Raw genomic sequence first — 19,127 nt, 5'->3', positions numbered from 1 at the left:
TGACGACATCTGACAGGCAGCAAACGGAGGGGGCCGCCCACCAGCGCTCGCGCCGTGCCTTCTGGGAGTTGTAGTCTCAGAGGCTCCATTCCCGGGGTGGCGCGGTGCGGACTCCGCGTCCCAGCATTCCCTGCGCGAACCCCGGAGCACTTCCGCCCTGTTGGTGAAGTGGGTGTCTCGGTGGGTGAGTCCGGGTGGCGGGGCGGGGGCAGCTGAGACTCAGGCTCTGGGCTGGCGGCTTAGGAGGTGGTGGTGTCCCAGGGAGGGCAGGGAAGGTGAGAGGGGAGAAAGAAGCTTTTCTGTGGGGGTGGGGGTGAGGGCGGCCAGACGATGAAGCGTCCGGAGATGGGAAGGGTCACAGAGGGGTCGGGGATGAACGGGGAGCTAGAACACCCTGGGAGTGAGGAGGGTCGTAGAAAGGTCTGTAGGTGAGGAGACCGAGAGAAGTTCTGGAGGCGGGAGAGTCCTAGAAGGGTCTGGAGACCACAGATGGAAGGATAGAGGGTTCTCGGGCCCTGGCAAGAAGTGAAGAGAAAAGGGCCTGAGCTTGAAGCCCGACCTTAAAAATAGTGTTCCAGCCTCTACCTGACCGCCTCGACAAACATAGCAGATTTGATACCCCCTTACACTTCCCCTAATGGTTGTGACCTCTGGAACCCAGTAGGTGGGACTGGCTATTGTGTTCGGCCCCAAGCCAGTGTCCCCTTTCCTTCTGCCTGATGGAAGTGAATGGCACCCCCTGATTCCTCTTGCATTCTTCCACATCCAGGATCTTCAGATCCCTCTGTTTCCTTAATGTGTCCTGAATCAGCCAGCCCCTTTCTGGTGGGGGTTTTTGCTGAAGCCTCCCACCTATTCACCTCCCCAGCCTGGACAGACACATTGTAGCTAGCGTCATCTATTTAACCCACAAATCTGACTGTGCCCTGTGCTTAAAAACCTTGGCTCCCATCGCCTGTAGAATTAAGTCCAGACACCTTAGCCTGATGGTCAAGACTCTTCATAAACTCTCTCTGCAGCCTAATCCTGTGCACCCCATGCTCCAGGACTGTTTGGTTTTCCCCATCTCTCGGGGAGGCTGTTTAGTTTTCCACCGTTACGTATGCTGTTCTCTCAGCTTAGAGTACACTTTCTCGCCCCATTGTCTGCCAAGAGAACCATTCTTCCAAGAACCAACTCGAATGTTACTTTGTTCAGTTGCCTTAAGCAGATTGAGTCACCCCCCAACCCCAGTTCCCACAGACCTCTTTTACTGCATTTACCACATTTGATCATAATTATCTGTGATTTTTTTTTTTTTTTTTTTTTTGGTTTCCTCCACTTGACCATAAGCATCTCCAGGACAGGGACAGTTTCCTAGTCACCTCCATTTCCAGCCCAGGGTTGTAAATACTTGATGTAAATCAAGTAAATCAGCAAACACTTGAATACTTGATGCATGTGTGAATAATGACAATCTAGGGTGAGCTTTGCTATACCACTCTTGAAGGCTGCTACTTCCGGTGGATTTCTAGGGGCATGAGCTTTTAGTCTTCTCCTGCCTGTCAGGGCTGTCTTTGCTGGGTGCTGATTCATTACCTATGGGAGTTTAAGCCAGGGGCGGCAAATATATAGAATGTGTGCTGTCGTTTCTCCTTCCTGTGTCTGGTGGTTTTAGCTAATTGGTGACAACACATACTGACACGGGTTTCAGAGTCCTTAGTGCAGTTGACTGAAGTTGGTGCTTTATGGGAAGCCCATTTGCTCTCCCTGGTTTAATCCCATTAAATGTGAGGTCAAGTTACTTTAAGCAGTAGCCTGGACCATCAGCCCAGTAAGCTTGAGAGCCTTTGGGGACTCCTAGTTTCTTCTTTGGAAGTCACAGACCAGCCTTGGCTTTTGCCATGGGATTGGGGCAGATCTCTTACCAACTCACTGTTCAGTGGGTGGGCTCCTTATGTCCACATCCACACTTAATACCCCAGGAGCCAGGATACCCCTCAGCTTCCCTGTGTTTGTAAAGGGATCCTGACCCAGTCAACACCGATCCCTCATTGCTTAGGGGGAATCTGTACCCTTTCTAGGTCTTCTGGGATATTGGAAGAGACCTTTGAGATCATTTAGCTGAAAGCTGGTAAAGTGATGACAGCCCATGCTGAAAGAAGCCTGTCATCATCCTCTATTTAGTCCTGGTGTTTGAAACAATTTTGAGTAGGTTGCCAATATTTAAAAATCCAGAGTTAGCTTCTCTTGGAAAAAATAGAAGGCCTGGGAACTGGGCCAGTGTTCTCTCTAGTGCTCCATAGTTAGTCACAGCCCCCACTCCACTCATGTACCCATTTACATTCCCTGGCCCCTGTAGCCATTTAAATGTGTAGCCACTGATTCTAGTCTTCCTGTCCCTTTGCTCTGCTCCCATCATGCTAATTGGGGAATCTGGGGCAAGCGCTGAGTAGGGTCAAGCTGTAAGCTGCAGAGGCCACATGACCTGTCCAAAGTCACACAGCTGGTAATGGCATGAGTGGAACTGGAACCCTGACTTGCTCCCTCCTGCCTTAATGTTCTTTCCACTCTCATACCATCTTGTCAGGAGTTTGGATGATGGGCACACCTAGGGGAAGCTGTAGGGTGCAGTTAAGAAAAACGAGTGAAAGAGTGAATCTTGGCTGAGTCCCAACTCTGCTGCTTGCTAGTTGTGTGACTTTAAGTGAGTCTTTTCATAGAAGCTCAGTTCCCTATATGTAAATTGAGGATGTGGACTCATACGTTACAGGATAATTATATTCTAAAGTCAGCACAGAAGGTGGAAATCACATTTAGCCAAAAATCACAGTCAGCTAGAAAATCCTTTGGCGAGGAGCCATTTAGAAACCAACACACTGTCTTTCAATAAGCTAACCAGCGCAGCTGGGTTTCCTTGCTTGAATGTCAGATGAAAGAGTTGGCCTGTGTTTCGGGACCAGCCGTATGAAACATACTTTGCTCACACCCTGGAAAGGAAGGCTTGAGGGAACTCAGACCACCCTGGGGACCAGGAAAGTCATGCTCATTCTGGAACAGACACCTAGTGAATGGAACTGACTGCACCGTTTAAATTACGTGCTTTCTTTCTCTTTCCGGTGTTCGCGTGCAGTTTCACACGTGTAAGTTACAGATCAGTGTAGTACAGCTCCACACCAATGACACCTCGCTTGCTTGCCCGGAGGATTCAGTGAGATTATGAAGGTGGAACACCTAGCAGCAGGCTGGCGCCTCATGGGCACTCAGTAGATGGGTACTCTTTGAGATTGCCGATCCTCGAGTGGCCCGGATACTCCTGGTCATCTTAGGACTGTTGAATGCCCTTGTCTGTTTTTTTCCGTCAGCTCTCTGTAAAGTCACCCTGCTATTTGCTGACTTTATTGACCTCCCTCTGTGGATAGGCCACTATTCATTACCTGTCGAAGAGAGTAGCAGAAAAAGCTTTCAGATTTTTATTTGAAACTAACCTTTGGGACTTTCAAGTCTTCCCAGAAGAAAATACCTATTACCTGAGACCCTGGGCTTTGGGCCTGGCAAAACTACTAATTGCCTATTTTGTTGTAATGTTCTCTTGGTGCAGGAGCACAGACTTCTCTGCTTGCTTATTGACTGTCTCTCTCATGAGAGTGTAACTTTCATGAAGGTAGAGACCGTCTGTCCCAGTTACTGGTGGCTCTCCAGCTAGCAGTACAGTGTGGGTGCACAGTAGGACTCTGTAAATGACTGGTGGTGAATGACTTGTGCGAGAGAGCGCCACAGATGGTTTTGGACTAGTGCATGGTTAAGGCTGTGGTTAAAAAAGAAATTTCATGAAGAGTTAATTCTTTAGCTTAGTATAAATGATGGACCTTCCGTAGCCCAGGAGGCTTTTGATGTACCAGATTTACCATTTTCATAAAAGGCAACAAAACTGCCAATGGCCCTGCTATTTATTAGGCACTGTGGATACAGAAATGGGTAAAATAGAGTCCTGGCCCTAATAATGCAATGCAGTGGGGCTGTCAGAGGTCAGAACAGGGAACTACAATGGTGTAGAAGGACACCTATATTAGAGGCATGTGCCAACTGCTTTGGGAACATGGTCGTGGGGCGGTGATTCTGGGAGAGCAGGGATGGGGGCAGGGCATGACAAGGGCATGACCTGGTAGCTGAAGGACAAAGAGGAGGTTGCCAGGTGCTCATGAGTTTTGTTCCTAGCCTCCTGTGTATGTGGAGGTCTTCAGGATGAGGCTTTATTTTGCACCGCCCTTGCCTTGTTTCTGGGCAGTCCAGTCAGATGGCCTAAAATCTAAATAATAACCCCCTCCCTTCTCAGTTCAGCTGTGTCATTCCCACTTGGGGGTAGCTAATAGCCTCCTTTGAATGGGTGTTTTTTATGTCATCTGGATTTGTTGGGAATGACACAAAGAGCTCATTTTTCCAGATAAGCCAGCATGAGTGTCGTCAGTCTTCATTGTGTAAAAGAAGCAACCCCAGATGTCCGCTCCGCAAGCATTTACTGAGAGCCTCCTGTGCATCGTGTGCCATGCTTATTTCGGGGGTGGGGGAGGGAAGGGGCAAACTATAGTCCTGCCCTCTGGCTGTCATCCATCTGGGGCCACACATACACACACCCCTGTAACACAACATAGAATGTGGCCTGTGTGACATTGATGGAAGTAAAGAGAAGAGAATTCCTTCTGGCATGAGCAAGAAGGTCATTAAAAAAAAAAATCTAGTGTGTGCAGCAGGGGATTAATTATAACCCTTGCTTCATGACACGTCACCATCGTGAGCTGACCATTGTCTGTTTATTGAGCGCTTCCTGCGTGTGCTGAGCACTGTGCTAGGAAGCTTATGATCTCGTGGGTAAGAGAACAACGGAGCAAATGTAGGTGGCATAGAAGCTGGTGGCACAGGAAGGACTGAATCTTGTTTCAGGGCACAGGGAGGGCCTCTTGGAAAAAGTATAATTGAAGCTGAGACCTAGCTAGGTGAAGAAAGGGAGAACACTTCCCAAAGGAGACTGCCAGCAGCCCGTGGGAGGGTTCAGAGGGTGTGCGGCTGGAACGCCCTGACCAGCGGGAGTGTGGCAAAGAGATGAGGTGGGGACGTGGGCAAGGTTCGCGCTTGATCCTGAGGAATGTGGGAGGTCACCCGAGGGTGTTTAGCAGGAAGTGACCTGGTCAGACTTGGAGCTAGTCTGGTGGTTGTGTGAAGAACCCCGGGTTGGGGTGAGGGGAGAGCAGGCAGGGACATGAGTTAGAAGGCTGATGCAGTGAAAAGCATGGCTACTCACTGGCTCAAAGTGGTGGCATTGGGGGTGTAGATTCCTAGAAGGCCAGGAGGGCACAGCTTGGTGATGAATTGGATGTGGGGGATGTTGGAGAGAGATGATGACCAGGTTTCTGGTGTGGGTAACTTGATAGAAGGTGGTGCCTTGGGGCGCCTGGGTGGCTCAGTCGGTTGGGTGTCTGTCTTTGGTCCAGGTCATGATCCTAGAGTCCTGGGATCGAGCCCCTCATTGGGTTCCCTGCTCAGTGGGGAGCCTGCTTCTCCTCCTCTCACTCCCTTTCCCCCCTGCTCGTGTGTTCTCTCTCTCAAATAAACAAAGAAAATCTTAAAAGAAAAAAAAGAAGGTGGTGCCTTGGCGGGGTGGAGAGCTCCAGAAGGACAGGTTTGTGGGAGAAAAAGATGAATTTAGTTTGTGGCCCACTGAGTTTGAGATGCCTAGTAGACAGTCAAGTGGAAATGTCCTGTAGATGGTTGGATTTGGGGTCTGGAGGTCTGGTGGCAGGTCCTGGTGGGAGTTTTGGGAGTCATCAGTTTTGAGATGGTGAAAAATGCCAAATGGATGGGTTGACCAAGAGGGGGTATGGAGTGAAAGGATTTTGTGAGGAGAGCACCCTTAGGGGAAAGTTGAAGCCTGGGAAACAAGGCCTTATGGAGGGGGTGACATTTGGAACCCACCTGGAGGAAAGGTCAGACTCTGGGCATGCGTAGAGGAAGGCAGGCATGCTTAATGATGAAAGCCTTGATGCCAGAATACAGTGTTCTGGCGCATCCCAGAGGACTTCGTACTGTGCTGTCCTCCAAGGCATGCTGCCTGCTGGCATGGTCGCCCGCTTATGCATATTCCTCTCTTAGCACCCCTGCCCCAGGCAAAGGCAGTGGAAGGTACGGGGGTCCTCTTACACTGTCCCTTGTTTCTCTGCCTTCAGAGCCTTGGGGAGCATTGCCTCTCCTAGGAGCCCCTTGAAGGACACGCCTTAGATGCAGGAAGACGTTAAACAAGAACAGTCCAGCTGAAGCGAGGTATCCAGGACCAACCATGGCCGTGGCCCTAGAACCCCAGACCCAGGCCTCTCCCCGACCGGAGCCTGAAGAACTCCTGATTGTGAAATTGGAGGGGGACTCGTGGAGATCAGAATCCAAACTCTGGGAGGAGAACCGTGACCCCGTCCCTGGCCCCGAGGCCTCCCGCCAGCGCTTCAGGCAGTTCCGGTACAGGGATGCGGCGGGACCGCATGAAGCCTTCAGCCAGCTCTGGGCTCTCTGCTGTCACTGGCTGCGGCCGGAGATCCGCCTCAAAGAGCAGATCCTGGAGCTGCTGGTGCTGGAGCAGTTCCTGACTATCTTACCCAGGGAGGTCCAGGCCTGGGTGCAGGCACGCCACCCTGAGAGTGGCGAGGAGGCAGTGGCCCTGGTGGAGGATTGGCACCGAGAAGTCCGGGCTGCAGGCCAGAGGGTGAGGCAAACAGTCTGTCCTTCAAGGAGCGGGTCAGGCAAGGCGGCGGGGCTGTGACTAGCTTAATAATTGCCGAAACCACAGCGGTAATAATCGTGATTGTTGTTGTTATTGACCGGCTGACATTTACTGAGCACTGCTGTAAACCTGATAACTGTTCTCAGTGCTTTCCATGTATTAACTCATCTAATCCTGTCAAAGGTTTAATGAGATCAGTACTGTTACCCTGATTTTACCGATGAGGAAACTGAGGCAGAGGACAGCTAGGTGGTTGGCTTGAGGTCACACAGCCCCAGACAACAGAGCATGTTCAGGCAGCCTGATGCTGAAGGCCACATTCAGAACCACGGCCCAGATTGCCTCCTGGGACCGTATTCACAGTGTGCATGATTTGTATTATGATTCACACGTGATGAAATCTTTGGGTGCTTATAGCAGAAATCTGGGTGGACAGACGTAGCATCATCATCCTCATTGTGTAGATTAAACTAAGACCCCCAAACTCAGGTGGCTTGCAGAGCTCAGTAAGAACCAGAGCCTAAACGTAGATGCTCAGGTTCCAAGTTCGATGTTCTTTCTACGACATGACAGATGCCTCATCTGCCAGACCATGGGACCTAAAATACCTCTGAGGTATGAGGCTCAAATGGGTTAGTAGCTGACATTTCCTGAACACTCACTGTGTGTCAGACACCATTCTCAGCTTTCTACATGTATTGCTCATCTCATCAACCCAGCAGCCCAAGAAGGTAGGTGCTGTTCTGCCACCATTTTTCAGCTGTGTGAGTAGAGGCTCAAAGAGGTAAGGAACTTGTCTGGATTTATTTAAGTAAGTGGTAGAGCCGAGATAAGGGAAGTGAAGGCATCGTGGATTTAACATTCACAGTTTCAACAGTTTGCAAGAGACTGAAGGCCCATGATGTCATTGATAATTTTTCTGTGGCACCATTTTTTTTTTTTGAATCCTGCTTTTGGAACTGGCATATGTAGAGCAAAGTCCTTGAGCTGGCTCCGGGCTGAGCCAGCCGCCCAGAACTTTCACCTCAGCATAACCCTGTTGCTTCCCCTTGTTATGTGGTCAGTAGTTTTTTGATGTTATAGTTAATCACATTTTGTTGGGGGAAATTATAGGTTTGAGAACATCCCTTGCAAATGGCAGGGGTTTTCTGTAAAAGGTAAAGCTCTGGACAGATGTGAGATCAGGGGAAGAAAGGTTTGTGGTCTGTGGGTTGGCTTTTTGGATTCCTTTACAAACTGAAGACACAGCAAGTGTCCTATTTGAAGTTACAGAACTAAGTATGAGAGAGTGTACCTTATTTGAATATGCCAGCCCACCTTCCCATATTATTTCTTGTAAAGAAAGCAGCTATTCATCTTAAATAGCAGTGAAAAAACAAATGGAAGTCTTAGGACTTCAGAGCTGGAAGATGAAGACCTTGAGACTCAGAGATGAGAATCAATTTAAATCAGGGTCTTTATGACTCTTTATCTGTAAAATGAGAGGGTTGGATTAGACCAAGAGTTCTCAAATTATACCCCTATGAGCTGAGGCGAGGTTGAACTGCTTCTAAAATTAGGGAAAAAAAAAAAAGGTAAAGTAATGGAACGTTCTCTATGATGTATTATCTTCTGTGACTTTTATTTTTATTTTTTAACTTTCTTCCTGCTCTTGAGTGCTCACAAATGGCCAAGCAAATGGATAAGTAGCAAAGGAGCTCCCTGCCCCCACAGATGTTACAGCTTGTGATTACATTGCAGGATACCTGACTCAGTTACATTTTCTGCAAGTGAAAATTTTCCAAGACTTAACCAGCTAACTAGATTCCTCAGAGAGAACTGCCTGGAAAAGGCGGTGCTGCTGGGCTAAATGTCCAAGATGTTTTCCTTAAAGAGATCTTTCAGCTCTGCTATTGGGTGGGTTTTGGCTTGTTGATTCTGTCGTCACCTCTTCCAGAACCTCTCTCCCCATCAGGTGCATAGGCATTTAAAAAAAAAAATAGACTTTATTTCTTAGAGCAGTTTTAGGTTCACAGCCAAACTGAGCAGAAAGTGCCCAGATTTCTCATATGCCCCCTGTCCCCCCCCAGCCCACATGGACATCATTCCCCACCAGAGTGGCGCACCTGTCATGATCGGTAAACTTACATGGACTTGTCCTTATCACCCAAAGTCCCTAGTTTACATTGGATGTCACTCTTGGGGTTGTACATTGTGTGGATTTTGACAAATGTATAACAACATGTATCCACCATTATAGTATCATACAAGGTAGTTTCACTGTCCTAAAAATCCTCTGTGCTCTGCATATTTATCCTGCCCTTCCCCAAACCCCTAGCAACCACTGATCTTTTTACTGTCTTCATAGTTTTGCCTCTTCCAAGGTGTCACATAGTTGGAATCATACAGGATGTATGTGGCCTTTTCAGATTGGCTTCTTTCACTGAGTAATGCATTTAAAGTTCCTCCATGTGTCTTCATGGCCTGATAACTCATTTCTTTTTAGCACAGTAATATTCCATCATCTGGATGTACTGCAGTTTATTCACCCACTGAAGGACATCTTGGGTGCTTCCAAGTTTTGGCAATTAGGAGTAAAACTGCTATAAACATCCGTGTGTAGGCTTTTGTGTAAACATCCATGTGTAGGCTTTTGTGTGGTGCACAGGCATTTTTGGTGGATTCTTTATTCATCCGTACCCCAACTAGTATTCTGTTGATTCTTTCCTTCTCCTTGTTGAATCTCCGTTCTGTGTCTACAATTGCCATCCGTGGAACCAGAATCTTTGCTTAGGTGTGGCAGTAGTTGGAGGAGCTCGGGCTGGGAGTGAGGATTGTTATGGAGTCTAGTCACACAATTTCTCTGCGGATGGTAAGATTATAGCTATAACAAAGAGAGGTTGATTTGTTTTTTCCTTAAACAACCATGGAAGAAGGTTGGAAGCAGATGTTTTCTCCCTGTGAACCACACAGGACATTGGTGGATGGCTTCATTTGGAATGGCTTTTTATGCTTATGGCCCATTCCTATATATCTTAAGGATAAACATCCCCGTTTTGGGGAGAAGATTGGAGTTTCCAGATCAGCCAAAAGATTTTTGGAGTTACAGGTTTCACAAACTCTGTAAGTCGATGAAGGTGGATGTTATTATTTTGAATCAAAAAATAAGGTTCAGAGCAATGTATATAATTGCTATGTTTTATATAAAAATAGGGAAGAAGTAAGAGTCTGTATTCATAGATGCTTATATATACAGAAACCGAGAGGATGCAGAACAGTGGTTTCCTGTGGGGAGGAGTGGGGAGAAGGAAGACACTGGGCCGATGGGATGGGCTGTTCTCACTAACTAGACCTTCATAGTTTCTATTATTGAAACCACCTGAGTATTGAAAATACGGAGGGAAAACATTGAAACACATTTTTTAAAGTTTCTGTAAGGCAATGAGGTTGTTACATTGTTGGGGCTTTAGGGCGGGGAAATAACATCTCCACCTCCATCTCTGAATTTGGAACCAACAGACGGGTAAGAAATGAGCTTTATGACTGATAATGCTGAGCTGGGTACTGTCCTCTCTTAACCGATTATTCCTTCTTATTTTATATATGTGCTCTCTGTCTCTGAGGGCTTTTCTGCCTGAACTTCTGCACTGAAGTCGAAATTACCACTTCTGTTTTCCTTTTGAATTACAGTGCCTCCTCTCTGCTTCTCCTTCTGTTTTAAGAGTAGATGGACCTCTCTCAAACAGCACATACTTTTATTCCATTTTAAAATTCCATCTGTAGTTGTTTGCCTCTCCTTTCTCTTATATTTATTTTTGAATTTTCCTTGCCTCGCAGCAGGAATATTTAGAGCAATTATATTTAAAGTTATTGTTATATCTGTTTTTATCTTTTGACAGATACCTGGTTAACTTTTATCTTTTTTTGATACCTTAAAAATGAAACGGTCTGTTTGTGATGTCTAGAGATTATGTTTTAATGTCATAAAATCACGTTACATGATTTATCTCTTTATGATTAAAAAATGTCTGGAACAGTAGCAGCCTCGTTGAGACACTTGCTTAGCCTCCCTTTGTTGAACAAAACAGTAGCCATTTGGTGATATCAATGCTGGTCTCTTTACTCACGTCGGTCTCATGGCTTTGTTGTCATACTTTGAGTCATCTTTGGATCTTAAAATGGGCCTGTGAACTTCTGGACCACAGCTGTACTCAAAAGAGAATTCCCTGCCCTAGCAAAATTGGTCTTATTGAACTGATGATTGGGAATTTTGACTGTCTGTGTGTAGGAACTGGACTTGTGTGCAGAAGAGACCAGGTCCTTAAAGGCAATGCAAGAATCTCAGCGTTGTCAGCTGCAGCCAGCGAATCACTGGCCCGAGGCACAGTGCCAGAAGCAGTGGGTGAAGAATTCATGCCCTGACCTTCCCAAGCATCTAGACACCAAGATGGTGCCACAGCCCTTGAAAGAGAGTGGTGAGTACCAAGGATCAGGGAAAAGGAGGGAAGAGAGGAGGCGGTTAGAGTGGGTAAGGAAGGGCGCACGGGGAGGAGGGATGTGAGGAATTCAAGGCAAGGGGTAGAATAGTGTCTGATGGCCACGCTGCGAGGTAAGGCAGGTGAGCATTGTGCAAGAGGAAGCTCCGAGCGATGCTGGCACGCCCCACTGAGCTGAGTCACGCAGCACATTCAGGTCGCCTTGGGGCCAGGTGGTGATCACAGGGGTTTGAGCTGGCATCTTACACACGGCCCTCTCTCAGGCCTGCTTCGGAACCAGACACTCCAGAAGGGAAGTAAAAGGGGGAAATCTGCCCTGGCTAGCCAGGCAGTCTCAGCTTGATGCAAGCGTGGCCCTTGGAAACCTGGACCTGGGAGGGGATGGTTTTTGGGAACCAGAGCTTGGGTTTCAGAGACTTTTTCTTCTCCTCAGCTGTCCTCACTCCCCGAGTCCCTACTCTCCCGAAGATGGGGAGTGTTGGAGATTGGGAGGTGACAGCCGAGTCCCAGGTAAGCTGCTGTTTGTCCTTTCTTTCCTGTCCTGACTTCTTCTGGGCCCGTGCCCCTGCGTCCCTCCCCTCTCTCTGTGGCCTGCCCTCAGCAGAAGGGCATGTGTTGGAGGGCGTTAGCCGCTGCCTCCCGGCCCCCGGTCTGCTGGGCCTCTCCTCAGTCATGCTGTTCCTTACGATGCTGGTCTCACACATGGTCTCCCTGTGTCCGTGACCTTTCCTGGGGCCTGCTAGGGTTCCCAGGCTGTTTTCAATTGCCGTCCTTGTCTTGTACATCTCACAGGAAGCCCTGGGCCCTGGCAAACACGCCGAGAAGGAGTTCTGCAAGGACCCCCCAGGAGACGGGTGTGGGAACGGTGTGCCCCTAGGTAAGGAAATAGTTCCCTCTCAGGAAGATCTTGTCTGGTTTCTGGTGGACTCAGTTCCTGAAGATTGTCTCGTCGCTCCCTTAAGACTTGTGGCTCTAGGAAGTCTGGCACTTGAGACACAGGAAGAAGATACGCTCTCTGTGGCCAGCACTGGTGGCAGGGATGGAGTGGGGGGCGTGGGGTCTGCCTGCATAGAGAGGCTGGCGGTTGGCTTCCAAGAGCCTGCCCTCTTGGGGCTCATTTCCTCAGTACATTGACCACGGCGGTCCTAGGCTGTCTCAGAAACCCAGTCCTTCCTGCAGCAAACAGGGTCCGTCTCTCAGGGGCAGACTCCAGTGAGCTGAACCCATGAGACTGATGTACTAAACCACAGTGAGAAGTAAGCATCATAGGGCTCGAAGCACTTGAAGCCCGCATGGCCTGCACCTGTCTCTGTAGCGCATCTCCAGGGAGCCAAACAAAAACGAGCCATTTCCCTGCAGAGCCTGGGGTCAGTGTGAGGGGTTAGACGCGAGAAGGGGATAAAGTGGAAGACATTGTTAGGTGTGCCTCCTCAGGGGAGCTAAGGGGAGGCACGGGAAGCTTGTTGGCACCTTTCCTGACAGTAGAACTCCTTTTTTACATAAACCATGATATCTGGGTAAGATAGTGTTCACAGCAAACTTTGGGAAATGCTGAACCAAGTGAGCCTAAAGTTTCTCGTAGCTCTCAGCTACTTCTGATATAGTTTTCTTCAAATATTTATTTTAATTAAAGGCTTCCTGTTTTGTTAGGGCTAGGAGCTGTTGGGACAGCAGTCCTTTACACATAGCTGCTAAGTGTTTTAAAAAATAAGGAAATGTATTTTCTCACGTTTTTGGAAGTCCAGCGGAAGGCATGCTCCAACCACAGTGCAAAGTGGCTCAGCAGTGTCATGGTGGACCTAGGTTCTTTCTCTCTGCTCTGCCATCCTCAGTGTCTGCTTCCCCCTGGAGTGTCATGTGTCATAATCAAAAGATAGATGCCAATGTCAGTTGAGCTCACAAGTTTCCTAGCAAGAGACACACACAAGCACACACACAGAGCAAATGAGTGAGAGAGAGGAAAACCTTTTCTCCAACCATTAAATTCATTCTGGTTGGGCCAGTTTAGGCCAGGTGCCCATCTGTGGACCAGTAACACTCACTCTTTGTGTTATGGCTCATAACTACAACAAAGAAAGCAAGTGAAGAAAGCAAACAGGTCAGTTAACATGGGGAATTGGCATGGGAATTTCTCATTAGCCTCATGCAGGGAAATGATCTCTTTCAGGGGCATTTTGGACAAATGCTCTGCTCAGTGTGTCATTTCTACTTAATCATTTCTCTTCTTTCTTTTGTTTGAGTTCCCCCAGTTTCAAAACCAAGTATCAACTGCCAGCGAGAGCAAGGACCAGAATTTTGGCATCCAAGCTTTATAAATTCTGGAAAAAGGAACAGTGCAGATTACAACCCAGGTAATGAGCCAATAAGACCAGCTCAGTCATTGGCCTGGAGAGACTCAAAGGCCTGGGAGGAACCATACCAGTGGGACACGGAGGACATGAAGGTGTCGGGTGTGCACTGGGGCTACGAGGAGACCAAGACTTTTCTGGCAATTTTGAGTGAGTCTTCTTTCTCTGAAAAGCTCCGGACTTGTCACCAGAACCGCCAGGTGTACCGGGCCATTGCAGAGCGGCTGAGGGCTCGGGGCTTCCTGCGGACCCTGGAGCAGTGTCGCTACAGAGTCAAAAACCTCTTACGGAATTACCGGAAAGCCAAGAGCAGCCACCCACCAGGGACCTGCCCCTTCTATGAGGAGCTGGAGGCCCTGGTGAGGGCCCGGACGGCCATCAGAACCACAGATGGCCCAGGAGAGGCTATGGCACTCCCCAGGCTGGGGGATAGTGATGCAGAGATGGATGAGCAGGAGGAAGGAGGCTGGGGGCCTGAGGAAACAGCAGAAGACTATAATGGTGATGACCTGGCCACTGATGAATCTGTCCAGGAGCCCAGGATTCCAGGGGGCCCAACTCTGTTCCAGAGTCGTATTGGTAAGAACAAGGGGGTGTCGTGGATCCAGATTCCAACTCTCCTGCCAGCCAAACCTCTGCTCCCTGATTTCAGAGCATAGACTGGATTGCAAGTCTAGATTGATGCCATGTGGAGTAAGGTGTTAAGTTCCTTTGGTTGTCCCCAAACTCCTACTCTTGCCTCCTATGATCAGTTTCCTAAAATGAGTTTTTTTTAGCTATAAAAGCCAACTTTTAAAACCTTAAGGAACCTTAAAGAGCTAATTCAGTATCAGGTGAGCCTTGAACAATGCAGGGTTAGGATACTGATCCTCTGCTCAGTCGAAAATATATGTATAACTTTTGACTCCCCCCAAATTTAACTACTAATAGCGCATATTGTGGACCACAAGCCTTACCAGTACCGTAAATAACACTTACTTTATATATGTATTATATACTGTATTCTTACAATAAAGTAAGCTAGAGAAAAAATGTTATTAAAATCATAAGGAAGAGAAAATACATTTACAGTACTGTACTGTATATAAAAACCCAAATCTGTGTATTAGTGGATCCGTGCAGTTCAAACCCACGTTGTTCAAGGGTTAGCTGTATTTGCCAGAGTGTGTCACTAAGAGTATGGGGATGGTTATTGTGTTACGAGTGAACTTTTAATTTTAATGTGTAATGAGCACATCAACCGGTGATTTCACAGACAGTAAATTTAGGTAAAGAAAGATACTGAGTGAGATATTTAATATGTAACAGAAATCCTGGTGGTATAGAGTTGAACACGTGACATTTGGGAAACACCCAATCACCGTACAAGTGGAAACACAGAAGCCCAAGAGATGAAGTGTCTTGTCTAAAGATACGCAGTGAGGTAGGCGCAGAGTCAGGATCAGAGCCCAGATCTTCTGCCTCCAGTTTTATGTGGTTTTCCCCTCCACCATGCTTCCCACCTGGGCTGCATCATTTACCTGCAGAGGACCTGAGAACAGACCACCTCCTTTTCATTCCTCCACAAAAGGAAAGGGCATCCTCACGTGGATGCTATTGCAAGATTGTTTGAAGTCCATTTATGTCTAGGGATTCTCAGTTACCATGTTAAGAGAAAAGTTCATAAAATAATAGAGGATGTGTATGGCATGGACATAAAGTCTCTTGGATCCCAGCTTGAGGCCTTAACCCACACCAGTCAATTGAAGCCAGAGGAGTGGGGTCACCTGGTATAATGTGGCCACCTGAGTCCTCTTCAGCTAAGACTCAAGAATTAATGGAAACTCTTAGAAGGGGGCAGGGTGGGAGGCCGTGGCATACCTCTGAGAAGCAAGGGAATAGTCTTTGCTGGGGCCCCGGGTGCTAGGAAAATTTCTGAGGGGCCTGTGTTCTAGGCATTTGGTGGGGCAGGGGACCCTGAACCCTGATGACCAAGGCACGTCTCATTATGCCTCACAGTTCTGAACTCTTCACTCCTGACAGCAGGTGTGCACTGGGGCTACGAGGAGACCAAGGCCTTCCTGACCATTCTCAGTGAGTCTCCTTTCTCTGAAAAGCTTCGCACCTGTCACCAGAACAGCCAGGTGTACCGGGCCATCGCAGAGCGGCTCTGTGCACAGGGCTTCCTGCGGACCCTGGAGCAGTGTCGCTACAGATTCAAAAACCTCCTTCGAAGCTACCGGAAAGCCAAGAGCAGCCACCCACCAGGGACGTGCCCCTTCTATGAGGAGCTGGACTCCCTGATGAGGGCGCGGACAGCCGTCAGAGCCATGGGACCCCTCAGGGAGGCAGCAGTTCTCCCTAGGTCCGGGCAGAGCAGTACCGAGGCTGATGACCAGCAGGCCTGGGATGAGATGGCAGATGAAGATGCCATCAAATCTCCAGTCCCACGTCCTAATACCCCAGACACTGGTAAGCTGGGAGTAATTTGATGCCCACAAAATCCAGAAGCATGCAGGGAGAGCAAGGGGGCCAGCTCATTTCTTGTTTGTTTCTGAACTATAAGGGAGAATGGAAGTGAAAAGGAAAAGCATTGTGATTTGCTTAGATAATTCAGTCTCTAGCTTTGTGTAATCCCCCAAATGAGATAAGCAGTATCAAGATCTTGATTTTACTGGGATTTATCTGGGAAATTATAGAGTTTATTCAATTTCCCATGACACAGGCTATTTGGAATGTGCTAGAAGAAGGAAGTGTTCAGTATTGAGTAGAGGGATGGGGGAGTTGGCCAGAGACTGATGAGCTGGCTGTGTGGCCTGGGCCTCATGACTCCGTTGGTGAGGTCACCATGTTCTAGGCTCTGCTTTCTGCTTTGCAGGTCAGAAATTTACATATGCACCAAAAGTTGATCAGTTTCATGTTAGTCATATTACAAGATGTGAACAGAAAATATGTGATAATAAATTCATGTTAAATTCACAAGACACAAGGTCCATAAATAGATGTTAACTAATGAATGAAGAAAAACTGCATTTCTGTCTGTTTTAGGGTTTGAGATGAGGCATAAGGATGAAGACCAGATTTTGGAGCAGGATATTTTTGAGGATTTGCCTGGAGCTTTATCAAACTGTACTAGAGAGGATGTTTGCCACCCTCCTGACTGGGGGCAAGACAGTGAAAATGAAGGTGAAGGTGAAGGGCACTGGGGAAACACCCCCCAGGAGCAGTGGGAAGAATGTTCTTCTGAAGAGGACTTAGAAAAACTTATCGACCATCAAGGCCTGTACTTGGCAGAGAAACCCTACAAGTGTGATACATGTGTGAAGAGCTTCAATCGGAGCTCCCACTTCAACGCCCACCAGCGGATCCACACAGGTGAGAAGCCCTACAAATGCCTTGAATGTGGGAAAAGCTTTAGTGACCGCTCCAACCTCAATACCCATCAGAGAATCCACACTGGAGAGAAGCCCTACAAATGCCTTGAATGTGGGAAAAGCTTTAGTGATCACTCCAATCTTGTCACCCACCAGAGAATCCACACAGGGGAAAAGCCCTATAAATGTGGGGAATGTTGGAAAAGTTTCAACCAGAGCTCAAACCTCCTGAAACATCAGAGAATCCACTTGGGAGGCAATCCTGACCATTGCAGTGAGCCTGGGGAAAACTTGGGCCCAAGCCCATCCTTCAGTGCTCACTGCAGGAACTCCACAGAAGAGACAGCTCTTGAACAACCTCAGAGTGCCAGTAAGAACTTGAATTCTGGCCCACACAGCACCAACTCAGGGGAAAAGCTTTACCAGTGTTCTGACTGTGGAAGAACCTTCTCTAAGAGCTCTGCCCTCATTAGCCACCAAAGAATCCATACGGGAGAGAAACCATATGAATGTGCTGAATGTGGGAAAAGCTTCAGTAAGAGCTCCACGCTGGCTAACCACCAGCGAACCCACACGGGGGAGAAGCCGTACAAGTGTGTGGACTGTGGGAAGAGCTTCAGTGAGCGCTCTAAGCTCGTCACACACCAGAGAGTGCACACGGGAGAGAAGCCCTACGAATGCCTTGAGTGTGGGAAGTTCTTCCGTGATCGTTCCAACCTCATCACTCACCAGCGGATTCACACGGGAGAGAAGCCTTATAAGTGCAGAGAGTGTGGGAAGTGTTTTAACCAGAGCTCTAGTCTGATTATTCACCAGAGAATCCACACTGGGGAGAAACCCTACAAGTGCATGGAGTGTGGGAAAGACTTCAACAATAGCTCCCACTTCAGTGCCCACCGGAGAACTCATGCGGGAGGGAAGGCATCATAGGAGACGCCCCCCCCCCCGCCACAACAGCAAAAGAGAAAAATGTGTATTTAAATCTCCGATCGTAAGATGTATGCTAGAAACTTACCCAGTTTTTAAGCTTGGTGTATACCCAGGGAAGCTATCTTGGTATAATCCAGGTTATTTGGAAGTGAATTACAAATGCTAAGGATCCAGATATGAAGGCACTTTTTTTCAATTTTAAAAATTTTTAATTTTTTCATTTTTAACTTAAATTCAATTTAGTTAACATATGCCGTATTGTTTGTTTCAGGGGTGGAATTTAGTGATTCATCAGTTGCGTATAACACCCAGTGCGCATTCCATCAAGTGCCCTCCTTCCCGCCCATCACCCAGTTACCCCATCCCCCATCCCCCACCTCCCCTCCGGCAACCCTCAGTTTGTCTCTTATGGTTTAAAGGCACTTTTCTTAAGTGTCATTTGTTTTTCTCCTATAAAAATCCCCCATGCGGTCCTCAGGCTGTTTTTACATTTGCTGTCATGGGAGGACTTTATCAGTGTTTGAACCGGACTGATAACGTGGGGGACTAGAGGTAAATCCAAGGCCCCAGGCAGTGATTCCAGGCCTCACTCTACCTTTACACTGTCACTGGGTCCACGCAGTCCGTTGGCACACGGCAGCAAATTCTCAGGATGGCAGGTTTCAGCTGGGGCGTGTCCATACAGAAGAACTTTTGAGATGGGGGAGAGAGGGCATAACTGGGAATCTGGCTTGAAGTAGACCACCGTGACCTCAGCAAAGAGGAGGAACATCAGTGACGTCATTGCTAAATATTAATAATAGCAAATGTAGCCAGTATTTATTGAGCATTTGCTCTTTGGCAGGCTCTGTGCTAGGCGCTTTGTACACATCCTCTCACTCCTCACGGCAGCCCTGGGAAGAAGGTACTAATCTCCGCATTTCCCAGAGGAGAATACTGAGGCTTGGAAAAGCTAAGTAATGTGCTTGGGTGGCATGTCTGAAAATGGCAGAGGCAGACTTTAACCGGATCTGTGTCTCTGGAGCCTGAGGTGTTCCTAACTATGGTCCTGAATCCCCTTCCGCTGGCAACTCAGGTGCGGGGACCCCAAAGCACTCTGTGGCCCAGGTTTCCTACTAAAATTCCTTTATGAATTCTCCTTTTAGCAAGTACGGCAATTGAGAATCCCTAAATATGAAAGGGTCTGAATGACCCGAATTGACAACACTTGGAGCAAGGCTGAGCTAGTATTAAAGTACTTGATGTGGATTTCCTTCTTTGCAACAATATGGGTGAG

The 19,127-nt window shown here is 47.9% G+C and overlaps 1 protein-coding gene across 4 annotated transcripts; it reads left to right on the top strand.

Annotated features, from left to right (window-relative positions):
* Positions 1 to 134: 134 nt before the first annotated feature.
* Positions 135 to 18,328, top strand: ZSCAN20 (zinc finger and SCAN domain containing 20). Of its 4 annotated transcripts, none has more exons than XM_045898138.3 (8): positions 135 to 180; positions 6,201 to 6,727; positions 11,013 to 11,199; positions 11,654 to 11,730; positions 12,013 to 12,097; positions 13,461 to 14,147; positions 15,591 to 16,019; positions 16,596 to 18,328. In XM_045898138.3, exons 2-8 carry the CDS (start codon positions 6,311 to 6,313, stop codon positions 17,849 to 17,851), a joined length of 3,138 nt encoding a protein of 1,045 aa, XP_045754094.1. In that variant the 5' UTR covers positions 135 to 180; positions 6,201 to 6,310; the 3' UTR covers positions 17,852 to 18,328. The 4 variants fall into 4 exon arrangements, with proteins under 4 accessions (XP_045754094.1, XP_064445580.1, XP_045754096.1 ...); XM_064589510.1 differs by having other exon boundaries at positions 135 to 184; positions 13,470 to 14,147; XM_045898140.3 differs by having other exon boundaries at positions 135 to 184; positions 15,594 to 16,019.
* Positions 18,329 to 19,127: the final 799 nt, after the last annotated feature.

This window comes from Mirounga angustirostris, unplaced genomic scaffold (assembly GCF_029215605.1).
Source record: "Mirounga angustirostris isolate CCGP_5_RB_7025 unplaced genomic scaffold, mMirAng1.0.hap1 SCAF_4, whole genome shotgun sequence".
Classification (NCBI taxonomy): Eukaryota; Metazoa; Chordata; class Mammalia; order Carnivora; family Phocidae; genus Mirounga; species Mirounga angustirostris.
This window is presented reverse-complemented; position numbering and strand designations above follow the sequence as displayed.